Source organism: Meles meles, chromosome 15 (genome assembly GCF_922984935.1).
Source record: "Meles meles chromosome 15, mMelMel3.1 paternal haplotype, whole genome shotgun sequence".
Classification (NCBI taxonomy): Eukaryota; Metazoa; Chordata; class Mammalia; order Carnivora; family Mustelidae; genus Meles; species Meles meles.
In genome coordinates, this window is record NC_060080.1 from 15,933,433 (window position 1) to 15,957,358 (window position 23,926).

The 23,926-nt window shown below is 45.5% G+C and overlaps 1 protein-coding gene across 1 annotated transcript in view; it reads right to left on the bottom strand.

Annotated features, from left to right (window-relative positions):
* APOB (apolipoprotein B) overlaps window positions 1-22,093 on the bottom strand; it is a 39,880-nt gene extending 17,787 nt beyond the window's left edge. The window contains exons 1-19 of the mRNA XM_045979562.1: window positions 21,911-22,093; window positions 21,615-21,653; window positions 20,499-20,614; window positions 19,359-19,504; window positions 17,183-17,336; window positions 15,968-16,123; window positions 14,336-14,460; window positions 13,565-13,650; window positions 12,162-12,381; window positions 11,189-11,416; window positions 10,851-10,968; window positions 10,598-10,744; window positions 9,691-9,902; window positions 9,182-9,419; window positions 8,434-8,610; window positions 5,205-5,396; window positions 3,931-4,098; window positions 3,046-3,257; window positions 37-219 (exon numbers count right to left, since the gene is read on the bottom strand). Coding sequence (XP_045835518.1) covers window positions 37-219; window positions 3,046-3,257; window positions 3,931-4,098; window positions 5,205-5,396; window positions 8,434-8,610; window positions 9,182-9,419; window positions 9,691-9,902; window positions 10,598-10,744; window positions 10,851-10,968; window positions 11,189-11,416; window positions 12,162-12,381; window positions 13,565-13,650; window positions 14,336-14,460; window positions 15,968-16,123; window positions 17,183-17,336; window positions 19,359-19,504; window positions 20,499-20,614; window positions 21,615-21,653; window positions 21,911-21,980 — 2,987 coding nt within the window. The 5' untranslated portion in view covers window positions 21,981-22,093. The remainder of the gene's footprint in view (window positions 1-36; window positions 220-3,045; window positions 3,258-3,930; window positions 4,099-5,204; window positions 5,397-8,433; window positions 8,611-9,181; window positions 9,420-9,690; window positions 9,903-10,597; window positions 10,745-10,850; window positions 10,969-11,188; window positions 11,417-12,161; window positions 12,382-13,564; window positions 13,651-14,335; window positions 14,461-15,967; window positions 16,124-17,182; window positions 17,337-19,358; window positions 19,505-20,498; window positions 20,615-21,614; window positions 21,654-21,910) is intronic.
* Between the last annotated feature and the right edge of the window lie 1,833 nt (window positions 22,094-23,926).

Below are 23,926 nucleotides of genomic sequence, written 5' to 3' on the forward strand. Positions count from 1 at the left end.
GAGCAGATGCAGGGTGCGACACTGAGCAACTCTGACCTGGTGTCCCTGGTCAGCGGATAGTAGGAGGCCAGTTCTAGGGAGGGGACGGTGGAGTAAGTGCCTGAGGTACAGTAGTCCAGGCCAGGAAAGAGAGGCCTGCAAGCTGACCAGGACCGCCTGTTCTCGTTGAGAGGTGGAACCACTTCTGTCTTGTCGGTGGAGACGAAATGCAATGTGTTACTGGGGAAGAAAAGAAGAAACCTGTGTTACCTTCAAGTTACCAGTGGAAGTGAACACCACTGATGGCCGTACGTGGGTCTCAGTGCCAACATGTGCTCCCTTAACCTGCTCTCTGTCTCCCCTCTGTCGGCACCCACCTCAGGTTATCTCATTCGCTCAGAAACAACGAACAGCACAAACATCAACAAGGCACCAAACACAGTGACTCTTCTGTTTCAGGCATTGCCCTGAGGTGTTCGCCTTTGTTCGCTGGGATCCCCACAATGGCAGGCATTAGGAGGCTCCTTATTTTACAGAGGAAACAGAGACTCAGATGTTGAATAGGGACCCCTGGGCCCTGGACTCAGGTGTGCCCCTTCCTTCCGTTAGTGAAGGGAAGCCTAAGGGTAACTTTTACTTTATTGGCTTATTTCTACTTCTTTCCCACATGGAACAAGTCTAAGTCACCTCTCCCTTTGCAAGCCTCCCCCATCGCACACCTCTCCCATCGCACATCTCTCCCATCAAGCACACCTCTCCATTGCACACCTTTCCCATTACAGGTGTGCACATGTGCACGCATGCACATGTACCCTTTTCTTTCCCTGCTTCCCCCTCGTTTCCCTCACAATCAAGAAACGGGTCGGCCTCGTGGCCTTCACTCTTTCAACATGCTTCTCATGAACTGTGATTTGACACCACACCATCATGCTTCTGGGCCTGCCTCCAGCAGCATCTCCAATCACCTTCTTGCTCCTAACTCCAGAGGACCTTCTTAGGCTTTATCTTCCTTGATCTCCCAGGAGCATTAGGGAGACCTGCTCACTTATGGCCAGATTAAGACTTTAGAGTCCCTGACCTCTGAACAGATGATAGATAGAATCCTCCTCTCAAGTATGTTCTTAAAAAAATTTGTAAGTCCAACAAAGTTCAACAATGTCCTGATTTCACCCAAGGATGCTTTTTTTTTTTTTTTTTTTGAAATATCATGTTCTTTTCTCAGTGTAAGTTCCTCATTTTAAGGGTACCCGAAAAGCTAGCCTTGCTGGTGGGCTGGAGCTCTGTCAGCTTTAGCTGCCTATGGGGTAATCCTGGAGGTCTCTCTTGGGTCTCTCTTGGGTTGCTGAGACCCTTTACAACTTTGGCCCTTCTTCCGCCTCCCTGAACACTACTCCTTGCTCTTTCCCGCTTCTCCTCTGTTGCTTCACACATTCACATTTTCTGCATGTCTGTCCATCACGTCTCATCCTACACCCGTCGTCGTTTGACCTCAACAACCTCCTTCTGCAGGTGATGCCCAAATTGGTATTTGTAGCTCCAGTCTGTTTACTGAGCTCAGACCCATTGGTCCCACTCCCAGCTGGTGGTCTCACAGGACTTCAAACTGAGTTTGTTAACTCCTCCAAACCTCTCCCTGTCTCAGCGAGAGGCACCCCCACTGCTCTTCCTCTTCTTCCTCACCTTGCAACTGGTCAATCACCAAGTGCTCATGTTTCCACCACGGAAGAATTTCTGGAGTAGGTTTGCTCCTTCCTATACCATCACTGGCCCTCGTCTGGTTCAGATCACGAGCATCTCTCAACCACATTTGGATGTGACAGACTCCAACCAGTCTTCCCATCTCCACCCATGTTTCTTATCCATCCATGCCCCACTCTGGAGTCAGAGCATGTCCTCTAAAACACCAGCCTTTCATTATCTATGCTCCCACCTTTAAAGTCCTCTGCCTTCAGAAGAGTCTACCATCCTTCAGGTGGCTCAGAAGGTGGACCCTGGCCAGCCTCTGCCACTTCCCTCCACGACCCCTGTGCACTTTGCCACCCTGAGTTTTGACTTTCTTGCAGCTCCTGAACTGTTCTTTTTCCTTCAAGCCATTCTCTTGGCCTGGGAACAGTCTTTCCTTTCTCCTTGGTCTGCAGAACTCTGACAGCCTTCAGGTATCCGTTCAAGCATGGCTTTCTTCAGAAAGCTTTCCCCGAGTGCTACAGACTAGGTCTTACAGAACTTCATGTCCTCTGGTGTTTCCTCTCAGCATTCACTTGATACTTCTATGTCCTTCCCATGAACTAAGTGCCAGAGGTCAGGTCTATCTCATTCTATGTGTAAGCACTAGAAGGTCAGGTATCTCATTCCACATGCTTCATACATTAGGCACTTAATACTATTTTTACTCTTTTTGAATCAACAAATTAATGAGTCCAAGATAGAGAAACCAAGGTAAATCAGTGTTTAAGGACATCATTGAAATGGATATGTGCTGCATCCCATAATCATGAGATTAGGACTCTCATGCTCTCTCCACTGAGCTAGCTACCACAGATTCGTATGTTTCCTGGCATTTTTCCTGTGAAAAGAATGTTCATTTCCCAAGGATGATTTCTCTAGAGTTTATGTTTCTTCATTCTCAAAACAAACATACAAATAAATAAAAAATAAAAAATAAATATAAAATAAATAAATAAATTATAAATTATAAAAATTATATTATAAATAATATAAATTATATATATAATATATATAAAAATATAAATAAAATAAATTATAAAAATAAATAAATAAATAAATAATAAAATAAATTTTAAAAAACACACAAATAAAAAAAAAACATAACCTATTACGTGATTAATCAGTGAGTCCTAAATGTCAGTTTGGTGAAACCTGGACAGTCGAGGAAATTGGAATTATTTGGTGAGTCTAACCTACGTTAAAAGTAGGTAACTCACTACCTTCTCTCCCCCACACCCCCAAGATCACGGGGTCCTGAATTATCTCAGACAGTCAAGTCCTACGGATCCAGTTTCCACTGTCCCTCTCACACTGGCTAATCCCACCTGGCAGACAGATTACCTGCCACTGAGCAGCTTGACTGGCCTCGTTGGAGAAGGAACGATGAACTTCAGCTGCCCAGATTTCAAGGCAACTTGCATCTCCAGGCCTGTCTCATGGAAGAAGTTGGTGTTCATTTGGATCCCGGTCCTTGAAAAGTCTGGGATGACGATGCCCATGTTTGTCACAAAGTCCACGGACACCGAGGGCTTTGTCACCAGCTCCATCTGCAACTGTAAGTCAGAAAATGACCTGTTGAGCTTCATTAAATACCCCTGTCCCTGCGCAGTCAGATCAACCGCCCTTCCCCATCCCGGGGCAAACGTGTCTGGACCACTCACGCCTCAGGAAACATTATTGTGATTTCTTTGGAGGAAGAAAAGCCATGTTCTCAGTTCCCCAGAGCCAGACTCCACTGAAACCCAGCACCAGGAAGTGCCCGAGCTGCTTAAAGTTAACATAATAGGATGAAAAGAGGATAGGAATCCGATTTTATTGAGAATAGCTTGTTCCTTAGTGCTAGGAGCTAGCCAGGTGGAGCCTCCTAGTGGAATCCTAAAGTTTTTCATAAAAATGAATAAGGGGGAGATGAACCATGAGAGACTGCGGACTCGGAGAAACAATCTGAGGCTTTGGAGGGGCAGGGGGGTGGGAGGTTGGGGGAGCCTGGTGGTGGGTACTACGGAGGGCACATACTGCATGGAGCACTGGGTGTGGTGCACAAACAATGAATTCTGGAACACTGAAAAGAAATTTAAAAAATAAATAAAAATTTTCAAAAATGAAAAAGGTGATGATAGTGATGATGTACTTCAGCTGGAACTACACACATTTCAAAATCGTACAAGAAACCTGCCGCGGAGGAAATGAACAACCTGGGGAATGAAAAAGTGAACAGGGTCTTACATTGGCTGTTTCTAGCTTCATTCCGGCCTTGATTCCAGGAGTGATGACCCCAGAGGAGGAGACTTGCAGTTGTAACCCAAGTCCGGTGGGCAGTTCAAAGGCGTTGTCCATGAAGATGTAGTGAAGAAACAAGTCATTCACTGAGCCCTTCCTGATGGCCTCTCCAATCTGTGGATCCAACAGGGGATGGCAACGACAAGTAAGCCTCATCCAAGCAGGATTTGTGAAAGGCAGCCTCTCACATATCAGACAGTACTTGTTCTTCTTTATCCCGAAAGGAACAGACTAGCATATTTTGATTAGCTGAGGATTTGATCAAAGGCATGATTACTGGTTTCAACAGATTGGGATGTAAGAAATTGCCCTTCCCAGATACCATGTCATTTTGAACTAGTGGTTCAGAGTCACATAAGAATAGGGCTGTGCCTCAGAGCTTTCTTGAACTTTAAGTAGCCTTGGATGGCATGGATTAATTCTGGTTATTTGGAGTCTACATGGAAATGAGGCCTTACTGAAGTATAATCTATTATGATAAAATAACTCTTTTAAAAGATTGATTTATTTTAGAGTGGGGGAGGGACAGAGGGAGAGAGACAAGCACACACACTGCTGAACACAGAGCCTGACTCAGGGCTTGATCCCAGCCCTGGGATCAAGATCCCCTGAGATCTTGACCCGAACTGAAACCGAGAGTCAGCCGCTTAACCGACTGAGCCATCCACGTACCCCAAAACCATTTTTTTAACTGAAAAGCTACTGAGATGATGAACATATTAGTATGCATTGTTTTTTTTAAATAACATTTTAGAAATTAACTTGAAATCTGGTTTCTTAAAGCCAACATTATTATTTATCAAATACCAGGGAATATATTTGCACATTTTCTCCCTTATGAATAAATTAATGACAGAAAATATAGCTCATATTTAGATAGTGGATGACAGTTTGTCAAATACTATACAAATGATTTCATAATCATTTGATATAGAGAACTTGTAGCATAGATATAGGGAAACACACTTAATATTGTTTTCCGTATGAACAAATGGATGCCCTCAAAAGATACACCTAATATTATCAAAGGCCTAATTTTTAAATGTTACCAACTCTTTGCAATCTAAGAATCTTCCTCTCTGAAATTCAAAGCAAACCTGCTTCTCTGAAGGAAGTACAAGCACCTTCTCTGGTTTGTGGGACAGGATCTTAGGGGTCTGGGAGATCTACAAAGGGCGTGGGCTAATCTCATTGCTTGTGATGGCACCTGGCCTACTTACCATCTGGGGGATACCAGGAAGAGTATGAACACCATTCAGCAGCAGCCTTCCCAGGAGCTGGATATCATGGAGCCTGACAAAGCCAAGCTCCTCTCCCAGGATGCGGAGGTAGGCTCTGGCTTCTGGGAATTCTCTGGATTTCAATTCTTTGATCAGTCTCTCGACATTGAGCATAATTCCATTGACCATGTCCTGGGATTTTAACAATAAAATGTCTAATGAGATGTCAGCATCATCAAACACCTTTAGAGTCCTCATGTGGGGCCCATCTGCTGCAGCCGTGGTGGGTTAAACATAAATACACAGGTGGGGATATAGGGAAGCCCCTGAAATCACTCCTGCCTTTTACTGAAAGATAGATAGGTCTACCAAATTGAGATGAAAAAAGAAACTGAGGTCTTATCAGGGATAGTAGGTGTCTCCATGCTGTTGGTAACTTGAATGCAGGCATAATAAGAGGGACCTCTGTTCTCCAGGATCCTAGGATTCCTAGGGCTCACCAAGAGTAGAAGATATCTCCCGATTACCCCTTTTTCCTTTGATGAGAGATGAATACTAGGGGTTTCTTGAGAAAGTATAGCTGCTATATAAATTGGTCAAAACCTTGAAAAACACCTTATCCTAGATAAGTTCTTCTTAGAGATTAGAAGAACACCATAGACTGATGTTTATACATGTGGAAAAAAAAAAAAAAGAACAATTGACAGACTCCAACAGAGCAAAGAGCTCCAGCCTCACGAGGAGATGAGTAAATTAGAAAGTGGAGGTGGGGCCATCTGTTGGCATCTAGGAGTAAATTGTTGCCCTGCTTTTCAAACTGAAATGTACATACAGGTCGCCTAGGGAGTGTCATTAAGATGCAGGTTCTGATGCAGTAGATCTCAGAGGGGCCTCAGAACCTGCATTTCTAACAAACCCTGATGTGAGCCAATGACTGAATCAGACTTGGAGTAGCAAAAAACTAAAGAATGAGAAACTCCAGATCATACAATCTATTTTCTACTCCTTAGGTGGGGGCTTATGCTAGCTTCAAAGTAGATTTTGCTCCCACTATACGAGTAAGAGCCAAAGAAAGTGGTTAATAAGGAAAATAAGAATTTGAAAATTAAAATAATATCTGCTTATTGAACAATCAGTACCAGTCATGCACTCTGCTTAGCATTTTACATACTTTATTTCATTTAGTCTTGAAATAACCCAGTGAGGTATGGATTATTAGCACTCTGGGGATGTAGAAATAGAGTATCAAGCAGCTTTCTCAGGTGTGGGCAGTTTGAAGACAGCAAGGTCAGAATTCAAATCCATGCCCCAGAATTTCCACTGGTAATCATTATGGGAAAGTGCCTCTAATGAGTCTGGCTCCTGGGCACACTGAATCTCTAGGAGGCTTATAACTGCAGAGGACCCTAGTCTTTACTTCCACAGGACTGGTTAATAATAGCCACAATAGTCATTTCAGTTAGATAGCTCCTTGACGACTTCTAGACTAGGAGGAAGATGTTTTGCATTAAGATCCAAAGCTTTTCTTAATGAAAACATACCTGCTCTTGATTTCAAGATTTACTTTTTTTTAAAAAATATTTTTATTAATTTGACAGACAGAAATCACAACTAGGCAGAGAGGCAGGCAGAGAGAGAGGAGGAAGCAGGCTCTCTGTGGAGCAGAAAGCCCAACGTGGGGCTCGATCCCAGGACCCTGGGATCATGACCTGAGCCGAAGGCAGAGCCTTTAACCCACTGAGCCAACCAGATGCCCCAGATTTCAAGATTTACTACAAAGCTGTGATCACCAAGACAGCATGGTACGGCCAAAAACAGACACATAGATCAGTGGAACAGAGTGGAGAGCCCAGATATGGACCCTCAACTGTATGGTCAAATAATCTTCGACAAAACTGGAAAAAATATACAGTGGAAAAGAGTCTCTTCAATAAATGGTTCTGGGAAAACTGGACAGCGATATGTAGAAGAATGAAACTCGACCATTCTCTTACACCATACACAAAGATAAACTCGAAATGGATAAAAGACCTCAGTGTGAGACAGGAATCCATCAGAATCCTAGAGGAGAACATAGGCAGTAACCTCTTCGATATCAGCCACAGCAACTTCTTTCAAGATATGTGTCCAAAGGCAAAGGAAACAAAAGTAAAAATGAACTTTTGGGACTTCATCAAGATCAAAAGCTTCTGCACAGCAAAGGAAACAGTCAACAAAACAAAGAGGCAACCCACGGAATGGGAGAAGATATTTGCAAATGACAGTACAGACAAAAGGTTGATATCCAGGATCTATAAAGAACTCCTCAAACTCAACACACACAAAACAGATTATCATATCAAAAAATGGGCAGAAGATATGAACAGACACTTTTCCAACGAAGACACACAAATGGCTATCAGACACATGAAAAAATGTTCATCATCACTAGCCATCAGGGAGATTCAAATTAAAACCACATTGAGATACCACCTGACACCAGTTAGAATGGCCAAAATTAGCAAGACAGGAAACAATGTGTGTTGGAGAGGATGTGGGGAAAGGGGAACCCTCTTACACTGTTGGTGGGAATGCAAGTCGGTGCAGCCACTTTGGGGAACAGTGTGGAGATTCCTCAAGAAATTAAAAATAGAGCTTCCCTATGACCCTGCAATTGCACTGCTGGGTATTTATCCCAAAGTCACAGATGTAGTGAAAAGAAGGGCCATCTGTACCCCAATGTTTATAGCAGCAATGGCCACAGTCGCCAAAGTGTGGAAAGAACCAAGATGCCCTTCAGTGGATGAATGGATAAGGAAGATGTGGTCCATATGCACGATGGAGTATTATGCCTCCATCAGAAAGTGTGAATACCCAAATTTTGTAGCAACATGGACGGGACTGGAAGAGATTATGCTGAGTGAAATAAGTCAAGCAGAGAGAGTCAAGTATCATATGGTTTCACTTATTTGTGGAGCATAACAAGAGACATGGAGGACATTGGGAGATGGAGAGAAGGAAGTTGAGGGAAATTGGAAGGGGAGGTGAACCATGAGAGACTATGGGCTCTGAAAAAGAACCTGAGGTTTTGAAGGGGCGGGGGGGTCAGAGTTTGGGGGAACCAGGTGGTGGGTAATAGGGAGGGCACATATTGCATGGAGCACTGGGTGTTGTGCAAAAACAATAATATTGTTACGCTGAAAAAATAAATAAATAAAAATTAAAAAAAAAAAAGAGAGAGAAAACATACCTGCTCACGTTTATCATCTTTGGTATAGCCGAAGTGGTCAACTAAGACCTTGGAGACATGATCAGGAACTTGGTTATCAACCCAGTACAAAGCCTTGTTGACACTGTCTGGGAAAAATCCTTGCTTTCCAAAAAGAGCTTCCAATGTTGGCTCAAAACCTTTCCCTTCCAAACCAATCTGGGAAAGAAAATCAGGCAAGAAAATGCCATCAGGTTGCTTTGTTTCATGTCAGCCTCCAATCCCTCTTTAATGTCCATTTAATTAAACAAGTATTTAATGAATACTATGCAGTAGGAGCTGAACTCAGCAACCACGGGAGTTGTCTTATTTAAATCTTACAAGAATCTTGAAAGGCAGAACTTATTACTTGTCCTTTTTCCAGAAAAGGCTAAGGTCAGAGAGGATAAGCAATTAAACAAGAGATTCAGATTGGGAATGAATTTGGGGTTTGAACCAGATCAGTCTGATTGCACAGCCCATGTGTTTTGTTGGCTTTGGATCTAAGGGCTTCCCTAAGACATCTACATTTCCCTTAATACTACAGCGTCATGCTTCAGGTGACCTTTAGCTAGAAGGCAGGAGGGTGAGGGAGGAGGGAAAGAAGAAGGCCTCAAACTGACGGTAGGAAGGAGCTGCTTGATCTTAGCTGCTCCCCAGGCTGGCTCATGCCCCCACCCTTGACTTTCTATTTATGGAATTGTACAGAACTGGAGAGAGGATGGGAGCTTCTTCTTAGTCTCATACATACCTCAAAGAGGTCCCCTGGAGCAAATCCAAAGACAGTGAGGGTTGTTTTCAGCATGCTTTCTTTAGGAAGGTAATTATTTGGATCAAATATGAGATTTCCCTCAATTTTGGCTGAGACAGGGTCAAGTGATGGCAAGGAAACAGATTTGGAAAGCTGATAGTTCTGGGAAAATTTTGAGAAGTCCATGATGGTTGGGAGTTGAGATCCTTTCAGAGCTTCTTCCACTAACATTTTCAAGCTAGATGGAAAGAAGGAGCATATTTTTAGCTTACACATCACGTTACAAATCCATGTCTCTCTCACCCCAAGGAAATATGGATTGCCGAATGCTACCAAGTGATCTGGATTTCATTTGCCCAAGAGCTTGGCTCGGGACTGCTGCATTTTTGTGTGCATGTTGTCCAGAAGAAAGAACACTCCATAAAGGGCAGGCAGTGGCCTTTAGGAATGAGGGGGGGAAATTACTCTCTGCCCTTTGTGGCAGGTGTGAGAAAATTACTGTTACTTACTTTTTGATATACAGTTCTTCTGAGTTTAAGATGTTGGCAATGTGGGAAGCCACAAAGTTCTTCACTTGCTCATTCTGTTCCCGTGGAAGAAGCTGGATGATTTGGTTAATATCTGACTGGGAAGGTCCCCTCATCAGCATGAGATAGGCAGCCAGTCGCTTATCCCCTGGAGAGGCATCATTGAGGAAAACTTGAAGAAGGACTTCCCGGACCTGTAGCCAAAAAAGGAGACTGTTACCACTGTCTTTTGGTCAGAACACAGAACATGCCTGGCAAACACCGGTGTGGTCTGGGGTTTACTACATACAAGTCACATTTCTTTCTGATAACTTTTCAAATGCTAGTATGGTATCTTCTCACCAGTGTCCCTCAGAACAACCAGCTCAAGGAAGGTTCTCAGATGACTCCTATTAAATGCACGTTACATCCAACTGCATTAACATACTCAAGTTGGGACTTGAGGAAGATCTGCTACTATAAGTGAAAACAAACTTGTTTAACCGTAAGTTATTTCAATGCGGGAATGTAGGTGGGAAGGGAAAGTGAGAGTTTGGAGTGAATAAATAAGGTGTTTTCCAAAGCTCTGGAGTCATTTGCACCCAATTTGGGAAGATGGTGGAAATCAAGCATGTTTTCCTATGGTGAGAGTGATGGTTGATCTGGAAGTGGGACAGCATGTAGCTAAAATCTCAAATTCTGAGGCTAGAGTAGGAGTGTGGTCTATTATTTCTGTCTTGTCCACATACTGTTAGGCAGTCAAGAGGCTTGTTGAAATTGGCAATTAGAAAGCAGTAGAATGATGAGATTTAGAATCTCTTTCCTAAGAGATTCTAAGTCTAACAAGTCTAACAAGGACTTGTTAATCTAACTAAAGTTTTTATGTTCAGACTTCCTCTGTGGACTTCACCTCATCATTAAGCTCCATTTTCCGCAAGGCCTGGATGGCAGCCTTCTGAATCAGCAGGGATGGCTCTGTACTTTTGATACACTTGAGGACTGAAGACCTGAGTCTTGGGGTTACCGTCTCCATGGTTCTGCCAATATTTCCAATGACCTGCATTGAAAAGAAACAAGGGCACGTCAGGTGCAGAAGGAGAAGTAAGGGGTGTTCATGAAAATGCTTCTGAAACAATGCACGTCCTACAAAAGACTTAAAGTACCCTCAGAATCAAGTAGGTGTGATCTTGGTTCCCAGTGCAGTCATCACGAATCTGTTCCGACAGGTAATCAGCAATATCCAGTAGGTCCAGAGTCACCAAGGGGTTAGCCTTATGATAGCTGCGGAATGAGAGTTAGGACTTAACAAGCACAGCCGAGTTTATTTAAGATACAAACTTGTGTGTGAAGATTTCTTGTTTCAAGTCTTTGCTCTCCACATGGCTAGTGGAAAAAACAAGAGTACGCAGGAGAGTCTGAAAGGGGAGGGTGGGGTATAATCTTAGTACAGAGATGTGGGGTCTTGCTCAGCTCCTACTAGGAGAAGCAGTGTGAAACTCACTTGTTGACTGTGTGACTCAGAGCATATAGAGTGGCCCGGCTCTGCTGCTCCTTTGCTGTGCTGAAGATCTCCTGCAGCCTCTCGGTTGAGGGCTCTGGCATCAGGGCCATCAGGTAAGTCACTGCATCTATCAGGAGGGGGTTGGCCTTCTCACTTCTCAGCCACCGGAGGATGTGAGTGTAACAGTGGGGCTGTCCACACTGAATCAAGGCTTGTAAGGTGATGGGGCTGAGAAGGAAAGAGCAGAGAAGGTTACAGAGATTGCCTTCAGGCAGCTCCAAGATCCTTGGCCCATGATTTCTGAGATTCACTCTCCAAATCTGACCATCTTCCAAAATCCAATGCAGATCCCAAGAAGCAGGAAGCCTTCTCTACAAGCACTGTCCACTGGAGAAGCACCACAGAGGAAAGTCTCAAGAAGGACCCCAGAGTTACTGCCCAAAGAGGATTGTTATCACTGCCTTTCATTCAGAACATAGACCGTGCCAGGCAAACACTGGCATGGCCTCATTTCGTTCCTTAAGTCTTTCCTCTGATCTTCCCAGCAGTTAGAACCAGTGCCTTAAAGTATGGAGAAATCACAGTATCCCTTTGTTTGCCTAGTTCTCTCTCCACTAGTGTAGGCTTCCGGAGGGCACAGACTTCTTTTTCTCCCCAACTTTCCAAGGTACTCACAATAGAACGAGGAATTAGAAGATACCCATTAAAATGTGGGAAACATCGCTCTCCCATTTTGACACACAAATGCCTGTCTGCCTTGAATGTAGCATGGGTGTGTGTGTGTGTGTCCCATGGAACTCTAAGCACATTAGTTGATATTTCTCTGTCCAGCAAACATCAACTGATTGACTAGTGGAATTATTGGATTGATATTTCAGTGGCCTCTGAGATTTTCTGCTTGACCAAGATTTGAAAGTTTAGCCCCCTACCCCAGGTCATACAAAATATATGGCTACAACCATTCAAGAAATACCTGGACACCTCGATCAGCTTTGGCAAGAGGGATGTGAAGGCCTCGTTGTTGAGACTTCTCAGCTCAGTAATGAGTTTACTGAAGAGGTTAGCTCTCTGGGCATTCTTCTCAGAGACATGTAATGTTTGCAGCTCCTCCATAGTCTTCACAATGGCCTCAGCCTGCTGTGGGGGTGGTGTGGACTTGGTGCGCTCAAAGGCAAGACCCACGTCTTCAGTGCCTGGAAGTGGGGGGGAGTGTCAAAGGGGTTCTTGCTTACCTCTACATTTCAACCACCTCCTGGTCTACTGAAAATCGGAAATTAGGGAGGTACAGCAAAGAAGAAAAGAAAACTATCTTATACTTAATGCCTTTTATGTATCTGGCTCTGTGCTTGGTGTTTGACTTCAGTGTTTTTACGGACTCATCACACTATCCTCTGGTTCATTATTATTCCTCAATTTAAAGATAAGGGAACTGAGACCCAGAGATGAAGAACTCACCTTGCCTAAGACCTCTCTGAGTGTAAGAGACCCAGCTGCAATTGAATCCAGGCTTGTCTGAATTTGATCAGATTACCTCTCTGCTGGAATGAACTAGACATGACTATGGTTGAGGCTAGACCCATTGATGTTCACCTGCCATTTTTTCCAATGGAATCTATAAGAAAGCTGATGGGGGAAGACCCTTCTGTGCCTCCTCCATCACCCTGCCCTGATCTATGCCAGGATGCGGGTTAATGTGGAAAATGTGTGTGTGTGTGTGGGGGGGGGGATAGGGGAAATGTGGTGCAATGGAAAGAGTCCTGGCTTCAATTAGACCCGAGGGCTGATTTTGCACTACTTCCAATATTCAGAGACCTTGGATATATCACGAGCCTCTCCAAGTTTCATTTCACCCTCTGTAGAATGGGTATAAAATCACACATGGCTACCACCTGACATCACAGGTTGCATATGAGGGAACAATGAGGGAATGCAGAAGACAGATTTAAATATAAGACAAATGCAGGGTTAGGGTTAGTCTAAGATAGCCTACTATCTTAGACTAGAGATTGCTAAGGGTTTGTTCCTGCTCTAAAGACTAATTTCTGACTCCAAAGGGCCTCTCCCACTTGCCCCACCTCATCCAGGTCCCAGGCTTATTTCAGAGTGTAGGAGGTTGTCAGACCTACCAAAGGTAGACTTAGGAGGCCAATTTCCTTTTTACAAGAACCTAGGTAGCTTTGGGATACTTCTCCTTTTCGTTTATTGCATTGGCACTTAACATTTTGAAAGGGATGTGCTTTTTCACTAGAGAAGCCCATATCCAGAATGCCAAACCCCACTTGACTCATCAGTCAGCAGACATCTCCTAGCTATAATACGTGCTGTGTCTTGGGCAGATTTCCAAGTGCTGGCAACAATGTGCATATAAAATCTTACCTTCCTCAAAGAAGCGGCTGTTGATCTTAGGTGTGTCTTCAAGTTTCAAAGTTTGTGTAACTTGTGCATTCATCCCATACTGACTCCTGGTAACAAAGGAAGCACTTCATGTCATGGATGGCCAGTTCCCTAGAGAGTAATATTCTTTTCATGTTGAATGTTTCCCTCTCTACTTCTACCCAAATCCTGCCTACCTTTCAAACTGTTGAATCCAGCCTCCTTGACTTCCTTCCCTGCCAATGAATACCCTCCACCTCCCCCTGGTCATGCTACCTGCCCTTCCATTAGAGGGACATCTGTAACGTATACCTTTCACTACTCTGGAGTGCCCAGAGGGGAGTAACACTGTGCCTTGAAACTCCTGTGTCTCTCCTTCAGCACAATGCCAAGAATAGAGCAACTAATCAGTAAACACTAGTTGATGTTTCAGGTTTCAAGATGGATTGGGATATACAAGTCTCTGGTCCCAATCCCAAATCTTTGATAAAGCCTTTTTAACCAGGGCAGCCTGCAATGATCCTTGGCTTTTACTGATCCATTACCCTTAAAGTCTGGGTCTCAGATATCTTTTGTTGGTCTCAAACTATTTTGTATACCTAAGATTTTCTTGCTGAATTATCTGTTAGCTTGAAAATAGAGACGGGGATGGGCTCTGCTTTGTACCTCCTCATAGTCTCCTCCAAACACAGCCTTGCTTGGAACAGGGTATTGAGAAGCATTCATCTCCCATCAACCCATAAATAATGAATCAGGGTGCAGAAGGTGACCTACTTGGAGGATAAAGGCAGGAACAGGTGTTGCTCCTTGCAGATGGCTTCTGACACATGCTTCTTCTTGGGGTCCAAAGTGTACTGGCAGGACTGGTTACTGCTAATCAGAGTTGACAAGGGGTGGAGCTATAAATGAGATTAGAAAAAAACATGTTGATCAGCGTCTGGGGATTGAACCTGATTCTTCTGCCATGGGCATTTACCTTCAAGGAAGATGGGAGATGGGAGTTCTGCACCACTAGATAAACTCAGTTAAAGAAGGGAACTTGGTACTTGGCATTTAGACAAAGGGATGCAATAACTCAGTATACCCAAAGCTGAGTGAAGCTGTAGACTCTTCTTACTCCACCCCAATGGCCATCTCACCTTGCACAAAGTATATCTAACCGGGTATTGTATATCTACCCTCCCAACACACATTAACACTTCGCACTGCTTCTTAAGTTTTCTTTGCCTAGAAGCCTGTCCTTATGTCTTATGTCTCTTACATCCTTTGTATCTTTCAGGTTCATGCTCCACATCCCCCACAAATCTCTGAGGCTAGACTGATGGATACCCGCCCCCCATTCCTTCTAAGCAGATCTACCACCAAATTTGCCCAATGAACTATGTGAATAGCGCTTTCTCCTTTCTGGTCAGGCCTTGGATTGCTTGTCAGTTTATAACTTTATCTAGTATGTCATTTATTGTCCTTTATTGGCATATGTAGGAACCTTGTTCCTGGATTAGACTGTAAGAACAAAGGGAAGGCCCATGGTTCATCTGTCACTGTCTCTGACCTTCAGTTCTGCCCAGAGTGGGGCTAAGCATACAGCAAGCTCTCAGAAAAGACACACAGGCCAGTGCCTTGTCTTCTTCTGAATACGACACTTGTGGGTGTCAGACACGATATATTCAGCCTCAAGGACAATGACCAGGAACATTGCCAAGCATGGCAGTGATTGCTCACGTCCTTCCTGTTTATTGAGATAAGCTGTGATTCATGTCCCAGAAGATTATAAGGCACTGGGTAAGCTCTGGTGATATGGTGCTTCATGACCCCTGTGGGGGGCAGGCAGGATAGAAAGCTAAAACTAAGGGGCTGGCCTAGGCAGGGGGCAGAGAGGCCAGGCATCGATCAGAGTCATACATGGGATGAAAGGATAGGACACTGGAATGCTCTTGGTAATGTTGCTTCATAGGAGTGAGGGAGAGTAAGGCAGAAAACAGGTCTTGGGACTTCCTCAGAGGTTGGATGCCTGGAGCTGGGGACATCCAGTCTTCTTATAGAAAACAGCAGTAGAGGGCTTTGCTATCCTCCAATAAGCCCTAGAACCTTTTCAGGGATGGACAGTCATTACTCTCCAGGGATTGTGGATGCTTTGGTGTCAGTGACAGAAAGACAGCAAGAAGGACAGAGCTCTGGACTGGGAAGTAAGGAACCTGACTCTGGTCTTGGTTCAATTAATAACAGGTCATGTGGCCTTGGGTAGTCCTTTCCTGGTCTGGTCCTCAGTTTCCTGCTATAGTCTAGACAAAAATGAGTCTGGGTTGATTCTTCCCTAAAATTCTTACCAGCTCTAACATTCCAGAATTTTAAGACTCAGAGGAGGATAGTGCTCATTGCAAGGAGCAATGTGGATGTGAAACTTACCATGCCTTTGATCAAAGCAAGTGGGCTAACTCCTGTGCTAATGGCCTTGAAGTGATCACACTTCTCCAGGTTCCTTTCAATGGATATTTCTGTTGCCACATTTGCCTTCTTTGTTTTAACAATTAAGTCACTGGAACAGTTTCCATACACAGTATCCTATGGGAGTAGAAGATATAACAGTGGCATTCAACGTAGGAAAACAGCTCTGGATGCTTTAGAGGGGCTAGGAAAGGAGCCTGGGAGAAACGACAGGAGTAAATGGATTGGGAAGGGATTTTCTTCCTCTTAGGCTGACAGTGGGCATTGCTTTTACTCCAGAGCTAGACTGAGAAGGCCATGAAGGTGGTTCTGGTTCTGAGGCACATCCACCGTGCCTCCTAGGACCCAGACGACTCTGACTATATTCTGTGCTCTCAGAGGATTTTCTCTATTGCTCCTTTACAGCATGGATTCCAGTCTGCCTTGTACTCAGTGTGTCTTGGTTCTCTACCCAGATCCCGAGCACGCCCTGAGGAAAGGTCTCTGCAGGACACATCTCTGTCTTCTCCAAGTGGAGTACAGTATAGAATTTAGAACACAGTAAGGGCTCAAAAATGTTCATGGGGGGCGCCTGGGTGGCTCAGTGGGTTAAGCCGCTGCCTTCAGCTCAGGTCATGATCTCAGGATCCTGGGATCGAGTCCCACATTGGGCTCTCTGCTCAGCGGAGAGCCTGCTTCCCTTCCTCTCTCTCTGCCTGCCTCTCTTGTGATTTCCCTCTGTCAAATAAATAAATAAAATCTTTAAAAAAAAATGTTCATGGGACTCAACTCAATTGAATTCTCTCTCGGATCAAAACTTGAAATTCTTGAGAGAGACTGGCAACAGATTCCATTATTTTCTGGGTTTAAAATACACAGAGCTTTACTGTGTTATATCTTGTGGGGACACAAAAAATCAAACAGAAGAGTAGGGTGGTCAGGACTCCTCAAATACTGCTTTAAAATTAGGCTGCTTTAAAATTAGGTCCTGCTCTATCTGCTCAGGAGGGATCCATCAGTGAGCCCAGGGGACAGGGAGAGCCCTGGGTACCAGCACGTCACACCCATACAGGGTTTCCTGGGTATAGCTAGTCATGTGGCTAAGTCAATAATCCACTTTATATACAGAGTGGGACCCAGCTCAAATATGTGACGATGAGTTCAAAGGGCACTGTTATCAATTTTCTGCATTCTCACCAGAAACAACTCTTGTTTATCTGCTGCTGTCTCCAGGGGAACCAGGAGGGCAGAGATGATGCCCCTCTTGATGTTCAGGATATGTGTAGGCTCTTCCTTCTCTGGGTAAAGTAAAACTTGCTTCCCTTCAGGAATGGCCAGCCTGAGCTCGTACCTGTTCAGAGAGAGTGAGGTCACAGACGTGTTCTTTTTCCGCTGTAAGCCTGTTGGATGTAAACTAGGTAGCTTTGCAACCTCCTTTTACTTACTGGGGTTTTTTTTTTTTCCATCTTCCCTTTATAAGTGTACATTTTTCAAAAAAGTGTACAAATATGTGTATGTTTTTGGCATTCTTTGACTTCTTTACCTGTTTTGCTTGCCTCGTGCATCCCCACTCTGTTTTCTACCCACACCAGTCTCTGCTGTCATGTTCCTCACAGAATAACCCACTGGGTTTTCCACTTCTCTCTCCACACGCAGGCAATCCTATCTAAAGGTGTGGGGTGGAAACATTCACACATAAAGATTTTTTCATTGCTTGTTTAAATAGATGACGTCATGTTTTCACCTTTTTTTTTTTTTCTATCTTGCTTTTCTCAATTATACTCCACAGAAATCCTTTGACTCCATTGGGAAAGGTCTGACAGATTTTTTTTTTTTTTAAGCTATAGAACTTTCTCATTTTATGGTTATATGTAATTGATTCAGACATTTCCTCTATTTGATGGGATTCACTTTCCTTCAGGATTTTTCTCTCCCACATGAACAACACTGAAATAAACACGCTTATGCATATTATCTTCACACAATACTGCTCTTCTTTTCATGGCGAGAGTCCCAGCCTTTTGAAATTGCTATGTCAGAGGTAGTAAGTTTTTAATTATAATAGATATTGACTATCGGCTCTCATTTCCACCAGCAATGTTCACTTTTCCTCAGAGGTCACCAGCAACAGGAGCTTGGCTGTTTTACATTTCGGTAATCTTATGGGCGTACTACGATAAATATATTGTTGTTACATTAATTACACTTCCTGACTACCAGTGAATTTGAACTTCTTTTCATACATTTGTTGGGTAATCACTCTTTAATAAGCCTTGAGACCACGTCTGAAGCCCATATCAACTACGGTCTTAGGGACTTCCCTTCGGGGGCTTCCTTTTGGAAATTCAGGGCTGCACCTGCTCTGGTTAGGTCATAAGGAGGAGAAGGAGACCAGGCACATCTTCCATAGCTCAAAATCTTTGCAGAAAGTTCCAGATACTGCAGTGTAGGCTTAGAAAGCCAGTGGTAGTCAAGAGCAGGAGTCCCTTTTGTTTGGAGAAGGTAAAACCCAAAAAGAAACTACCAGTCCTTTCTGTCACTGCATCCCTGTGCTGCAGACATACTCAGGTCTTGGATAAAACATTGGCGAGAGACAGAAGCATGAAAGTTTACTCGGCAGAGAAAGGACTGGCTTTCATGGTTTAACAAATCAAAAAGATGGGTGGGGAGTTTCTGATGCTCCCGTACCAACAAACCTATGGCCGTCCGTATCTGCACACACTTAGGACACTACCCACTGTGATCTGGACTCGAGGCAGGGGTGATGTTCACAATATTCACAACAGGCGCAATACAGACACGGATCAGTCAGAAGACAGGCCAGCTGCAAACACCAGGATGGCCTGGTCACTATGCTTGGGCAGAACTACAGCCCTGGGCAGGGCAGGGGGCTGGGGGAGGGTACTTGGCATCCCCTGCACTCGCTGAAGCTGAGCCTTGCTGCCCCCTGTGGAACAGACCCTGCACCACACCAAGTCCTGCTGGACCTTCCCTGAAGACCACAGGGCTAGGGGTCTTGTTTAATTCTTTAAACAAGAATTCACCTGTTTAAACAAACCATCTCACCTTTATTGTCTCAAGGAGATTTAAAGCATGGGAGTTTTTAGAAACACATTTAAATGATAATTAGGGGCACTTTGCTAAGGGAGGGTAAATAACGTTTACCTCTTTTTGATTCTTGGGACAACTTAGCAATTCCCTGATCCATAGTGAATACAGAATGAAATGTTTATCCTCACACACAGGCCTCACATAAAACACAAGCATTCATCCCTCCCTGGATACACACACACACACACACACACACATATATATCCAACAACACATCCAGCAAATCTCAGAGCTCAGAAGTTCAGACAGGCCCACGCCTTACTTGGACATGGCAGCAGCAAACTCCTCCGAGTTCTTGGTCTTATGCAGTGAGGGCCTGCCGTTAGGGTTGAAGCCATACCCCTCCTTCAGGGTGCACTGGCTTGTCCTGAGGATAAATCTGCAGAGTTGGGGGACCTCCAGCTCAACCTGAGAAGAGGGTAGCAAGCAGCCCATGGAGACTCTCCATCAAGAACACGAGACCCTTCGCAGCCCAGGGCTTACTCTCTAATCAGGACTTGGAGGGAAATACAGTTGGGGACCACCGGTTAGAGGGAATACAGTCTAAGAGCTAGAGGAAGAACAAAGGAGGCAGAAAGAAAGCCATCATTGGTTTCAACAGCAAATGTTTCCTTAATGTCACCAAAAAAACCAAGCAACCTAACTGTTCCTATCTCTTTGGGCCTATTCAGAACTTCATGTATTGCCGGAGTTTACAGAGATCCCTAAGGGTTATTTGGCACTGTTCAAGAACTTTCTGCAATGATTGAAATGTTCTACATTTACCGTGTCTGATAGGAGAGCTGCTGGCCATGGGCACTTGAAATGTGGCTGGTATGATGATGAAGTTTAAGTTTTACTCAATTTAAACAGCCATATGTGGCCAACACAGACTATGGGGCCCTAGAAAGAAGAGGTCTGTTTTCCAACTTGACTTCTCTTTCCCACATGGTCCCTAATAGTGACCCTTAGATCCATTCCATGTGAACATGGACAATCATTTCAGCAACAGATAAAGTTTTGAAACAAACAACATATTCAAATTTTTCTTTTTTTTCTGTTTGTCTTAAGCAAAGATTCTGTTTGGCTCCGAGTCTAAAAACTGTACTCCAGAATGCTTTCCTGAGATGCCCCCCTCATTTGGCTTACCCACTGGGCTTCACTCATCATGTTAAATCTACCATCCTGCAATGCTAATATTCTAGAGCACGTATTCCACTTACAACTTAGAAGCTAATGGAATAATAAATCTGGTTGGCAATTTTTTTTTTTTTTTTTTTTTTTTGTGGCAGAAAACCCAGCAGAGTGGCTGACTTTCAAACCCAGGGACAGTCCCTCACTTTGTGATTAACAGCAGTCCTGGCATGAGCGGGGTCTGCAAGGGCTCTGGGGTCCTCCAGTGACTCTTCCTGTCTCCTCATACCTTGCAGTTGATTCTGGTGGCACTCCTTGAGTCAGCGGCCGTGGGGACACCAGTGGAACTCTCAGCCTCATAGCTGTATACGTACTTCCTGAGGTGCTTGAAGCGAGTTGCACCTTCTAACATGGGGAGAAATAGGTCAGAGACGTAGTAGATAACTCCCCCAAAGAGTAGTCTACTGGGAAGAGAGAGGTCATGGCAAAGATCGTAAAAAATGGTAATCAAACTCAAATTATTTTTAATTGACTTTGCATTATATTGAATTTCCCTTTACAGATTTAACTTCCCCACTATGTTTTGTTAAGGATAATGCTTAAATTTGCCAGTATTTTTTGAATGTATTATCTGAGGTGCAGGGAGGGGAGTGTTAAACAGTGGGGCTGAGAAGGTCTATAAGAGAGACTGGCGAATTAAGAGTCAGCAACATAAAGGAAATAGCTCTAATGCCTTTTCAGCTTGGAAATACCTCAGCTCTGTGGGTCTTTTTTTTTTGTTGTTGTTCTACCAAATTCTTGAGGCAAAGTTAATTAAGTCTTAGGGATATCTGACTGTCTTAGGAAATTCTGGAGTTTTCCTCTGTGAGAGGAATTGGCTGAACAATTTGAGGCAAAGAGCTTGTGGGGCATGAACACAGGGGCAGTGATGCCAGGTGGCCACAAGATGGCAGTGCTGTCCCACCAGAGGCCAGCCTCCCGCTCGGAGGCGTGCACTGGGTACCACCTGGAGGCCAGTTCCTTTGACCCCTTGAGGTCAGGTAAATATGGAGGAGTGGGGGTCTGGATTTCTCCACAAAGGTTAAAGTCAGCATTTCCTCACCCTCATGTGCTTCGAATCAATGATTAGCCACTGATAAACAGACAGTGATGGGACTCTTTAGCGTGCCCACGGGCCAAGAGAGTGACAGTCCCCGCCCCAGGCCAAGCACTTGGGACAGAGTAGAAATGCAGGCAGAAGGAGTTAGATCCCTTGGAGGTGGGCAGAGTCCCAAGGAACTGGCTTCTTGGGGCTCAGAGCTGTGCACACCCATCAGATCATCCCAGCATCTTAGCGAGCTGAGGTGCAGAAGGAGGGGCTGGGGGTTGGGGGCGCCCTTCCCCGCCCAGTGGGGACAAGCCTTACTTGGGCAGCTGGGGCTGGCATTTTCCAGCACCTCGTCTTCTGTAAGAAAAGGAGAAAGACAGCGGTGGGTTTTCTCCCGTCTTCAGATGGGGCCCCGGGTCTCCCGGGCAGGGGGCCCGCTGGCGTCTTTAGAGGAGAAGCACGTTCTGGAGAACCCTCTCCCCCGGGCTGCGCTGCCCCCGGCCCCCACGCCGTTGTGCGTGGACGAGCTACCGCCGGTCCGGGTCCCCGGCCTCCCAACCCCTCTTCCCGGGACCCAAGTCCCCGCGGCCCGTAGGCCGGGCCGTCCCACTCACGCGCCCGGGCGCCGGCGACCGCCAGCAGCAGCAGCAGCACCGGCAGCAGCGCGGGCCTCGGAGGGCCCATGCCGACGGGGCGGGCGGCTCCCTCGCTGCGTCTCGTGTCGCCTGGCTGGCCGGCTGGCTCCTCAGGGACGGGCACCCGCAGGCAGCCGCCCCGCACTGAGGAGGGAATGCGCGGCCGTCGCCCGCGCCCCATTTATACCAGGTCGCCCGCCCAGGCCGCAGCGCCCGGCGAATTGCAAAAGGTCCAAAGGGCAGCCGGGCCTGTTTGCTTTTGCTCACCAGTCTCGCGGAGCCTCTGAGCTCCAGGAGGGGCCGGCCGGACCCTGCCCCGCCGCCGACCCCACAGTGCTTTCAGGAGATGACCAGGCACCCGGACAAAACCCACCCCAGCATCCTGCTCTGACTTTGTAGCCATTTCCAGAACTAGTCCTTAAGGGCCTCTTGGTTGAGACATTTTCCGTTCTGTTCCGTTTTCACCAAAATGGTGACTTTGTTTTCACCAAAACTTTGGACTTTTTGGTGGCCGGGTGCCCTTAATCTTGATCAGTACCTGTGGCTATGGGTCACCTGCCTGGGGTTCAGCCCACCCGGAGGGAGCAGAGGGAAAGGGGAAGGAGGCCTGGGGAGCGACTGACCCCGTGTCCTGAGGGACCTAGTTCCAGTCCCAGCAAGAGTCCAAGGGTCGAAATCTTCAAGAAATCCCAGTGAGGTGCCCCCCCCATCTTCTTGGGAAATTGGGGAGAGGGGGTTTTTCCCTGCATGCACCAGCTCCTGGGTTTCCTCCAGGGATGGGGAGGCCAGTGAGGAGAAACTGAGTGGTGCATGAAGACAGCATGTTCCTCTGAAACACCCCAGAGCCTCCTCCACAAATCTTTCCCTTCTTTCCCCAGGAGACATTTAACAAGGTGCCTCCTCTCGCAGCTGTAGGGAATTGGATATTTCAGGGGCACCAGCTTTATCCACCCAGGAGTCGTGCTCCAGTATAGTAGATGGGATGGACCGACACGGGAGACTGGCCTGTCCACAAGGCATCTCCAGTCCTCGTGGTGAACAGATGCAGAGACGGGAAACTGCCGGAGGGCCCTGAAGGTAGGCTGTCAGGAGCGCTAAAGTGGGTGGGGTGTAAGGGCTGGAGGAGTGCAGGGCAGGGGTTGGGGCAAGGAACCCCAAGCAATGACCTGGAGACAGGGGACTACCGGATACACAATTAACTGTTGCATGAGCCAGTGCTTACTAGTCACAAGTGGGTGCTTCTGTATCCAGATGGAATAAACTACCTGTGAGGGGTTGCAGTCTTCTAGTGGTGAGAAGGGTGGTTCCAGAAGGGTTCCTAAAAAAAAAAAAAAAAAAGGGTTCCTTCTGTGCTCTCAGTGGAGACGCACACTACAACATAGGCCTTGTTCCTGGCACTTGTTTCCACATTTCTCCTCATTCGTGTATGGTGGTCTTTAGCCAGGAACTCCTTGGGCAGCGGAACTCCCTGCTGTGACCAGCGGTTTTGCATTCATGCTGTATTAAGGTTGTTATTAGGCTGATGGTACCTGAGCCACTGAATTGTGGAAGGTCTGGAAGAAGTATCCGCCCCCCAAATCATTTCTCTGAGCATTTTATTAGAATGATTTTATGACTGACTTTCCATAGGAGGAGCTGTCGTTCGTATTTCTGAAAACGCATGTTCACTTCAAAGAGAATGGGTGAAAAATTCAGGCAGGAAGAACCAAATGGAGATGATGAATGAGGTCCCTGTACCATTGTCTGTCAGCAGAGAACACAATTGTGACTGGGGAATCAAAAATGAATCTGGATAACTTAGATGTTGGGAAAATTTGTGGGGTGTTTGGATGCTTCTGAGCTGTCACCATCTCTAAAGGAGAAAGCCCAAGACAAGGAAACATCGGGGTTAGCTTCTCTGTTTCCCTCATTTTCTCTAGAGAGTCACCCTGTGCTGGGCTCCATTCTCTGATAGGGCCCAGGACACAAGCACCACAGAGCAAACGTTCAATCGTT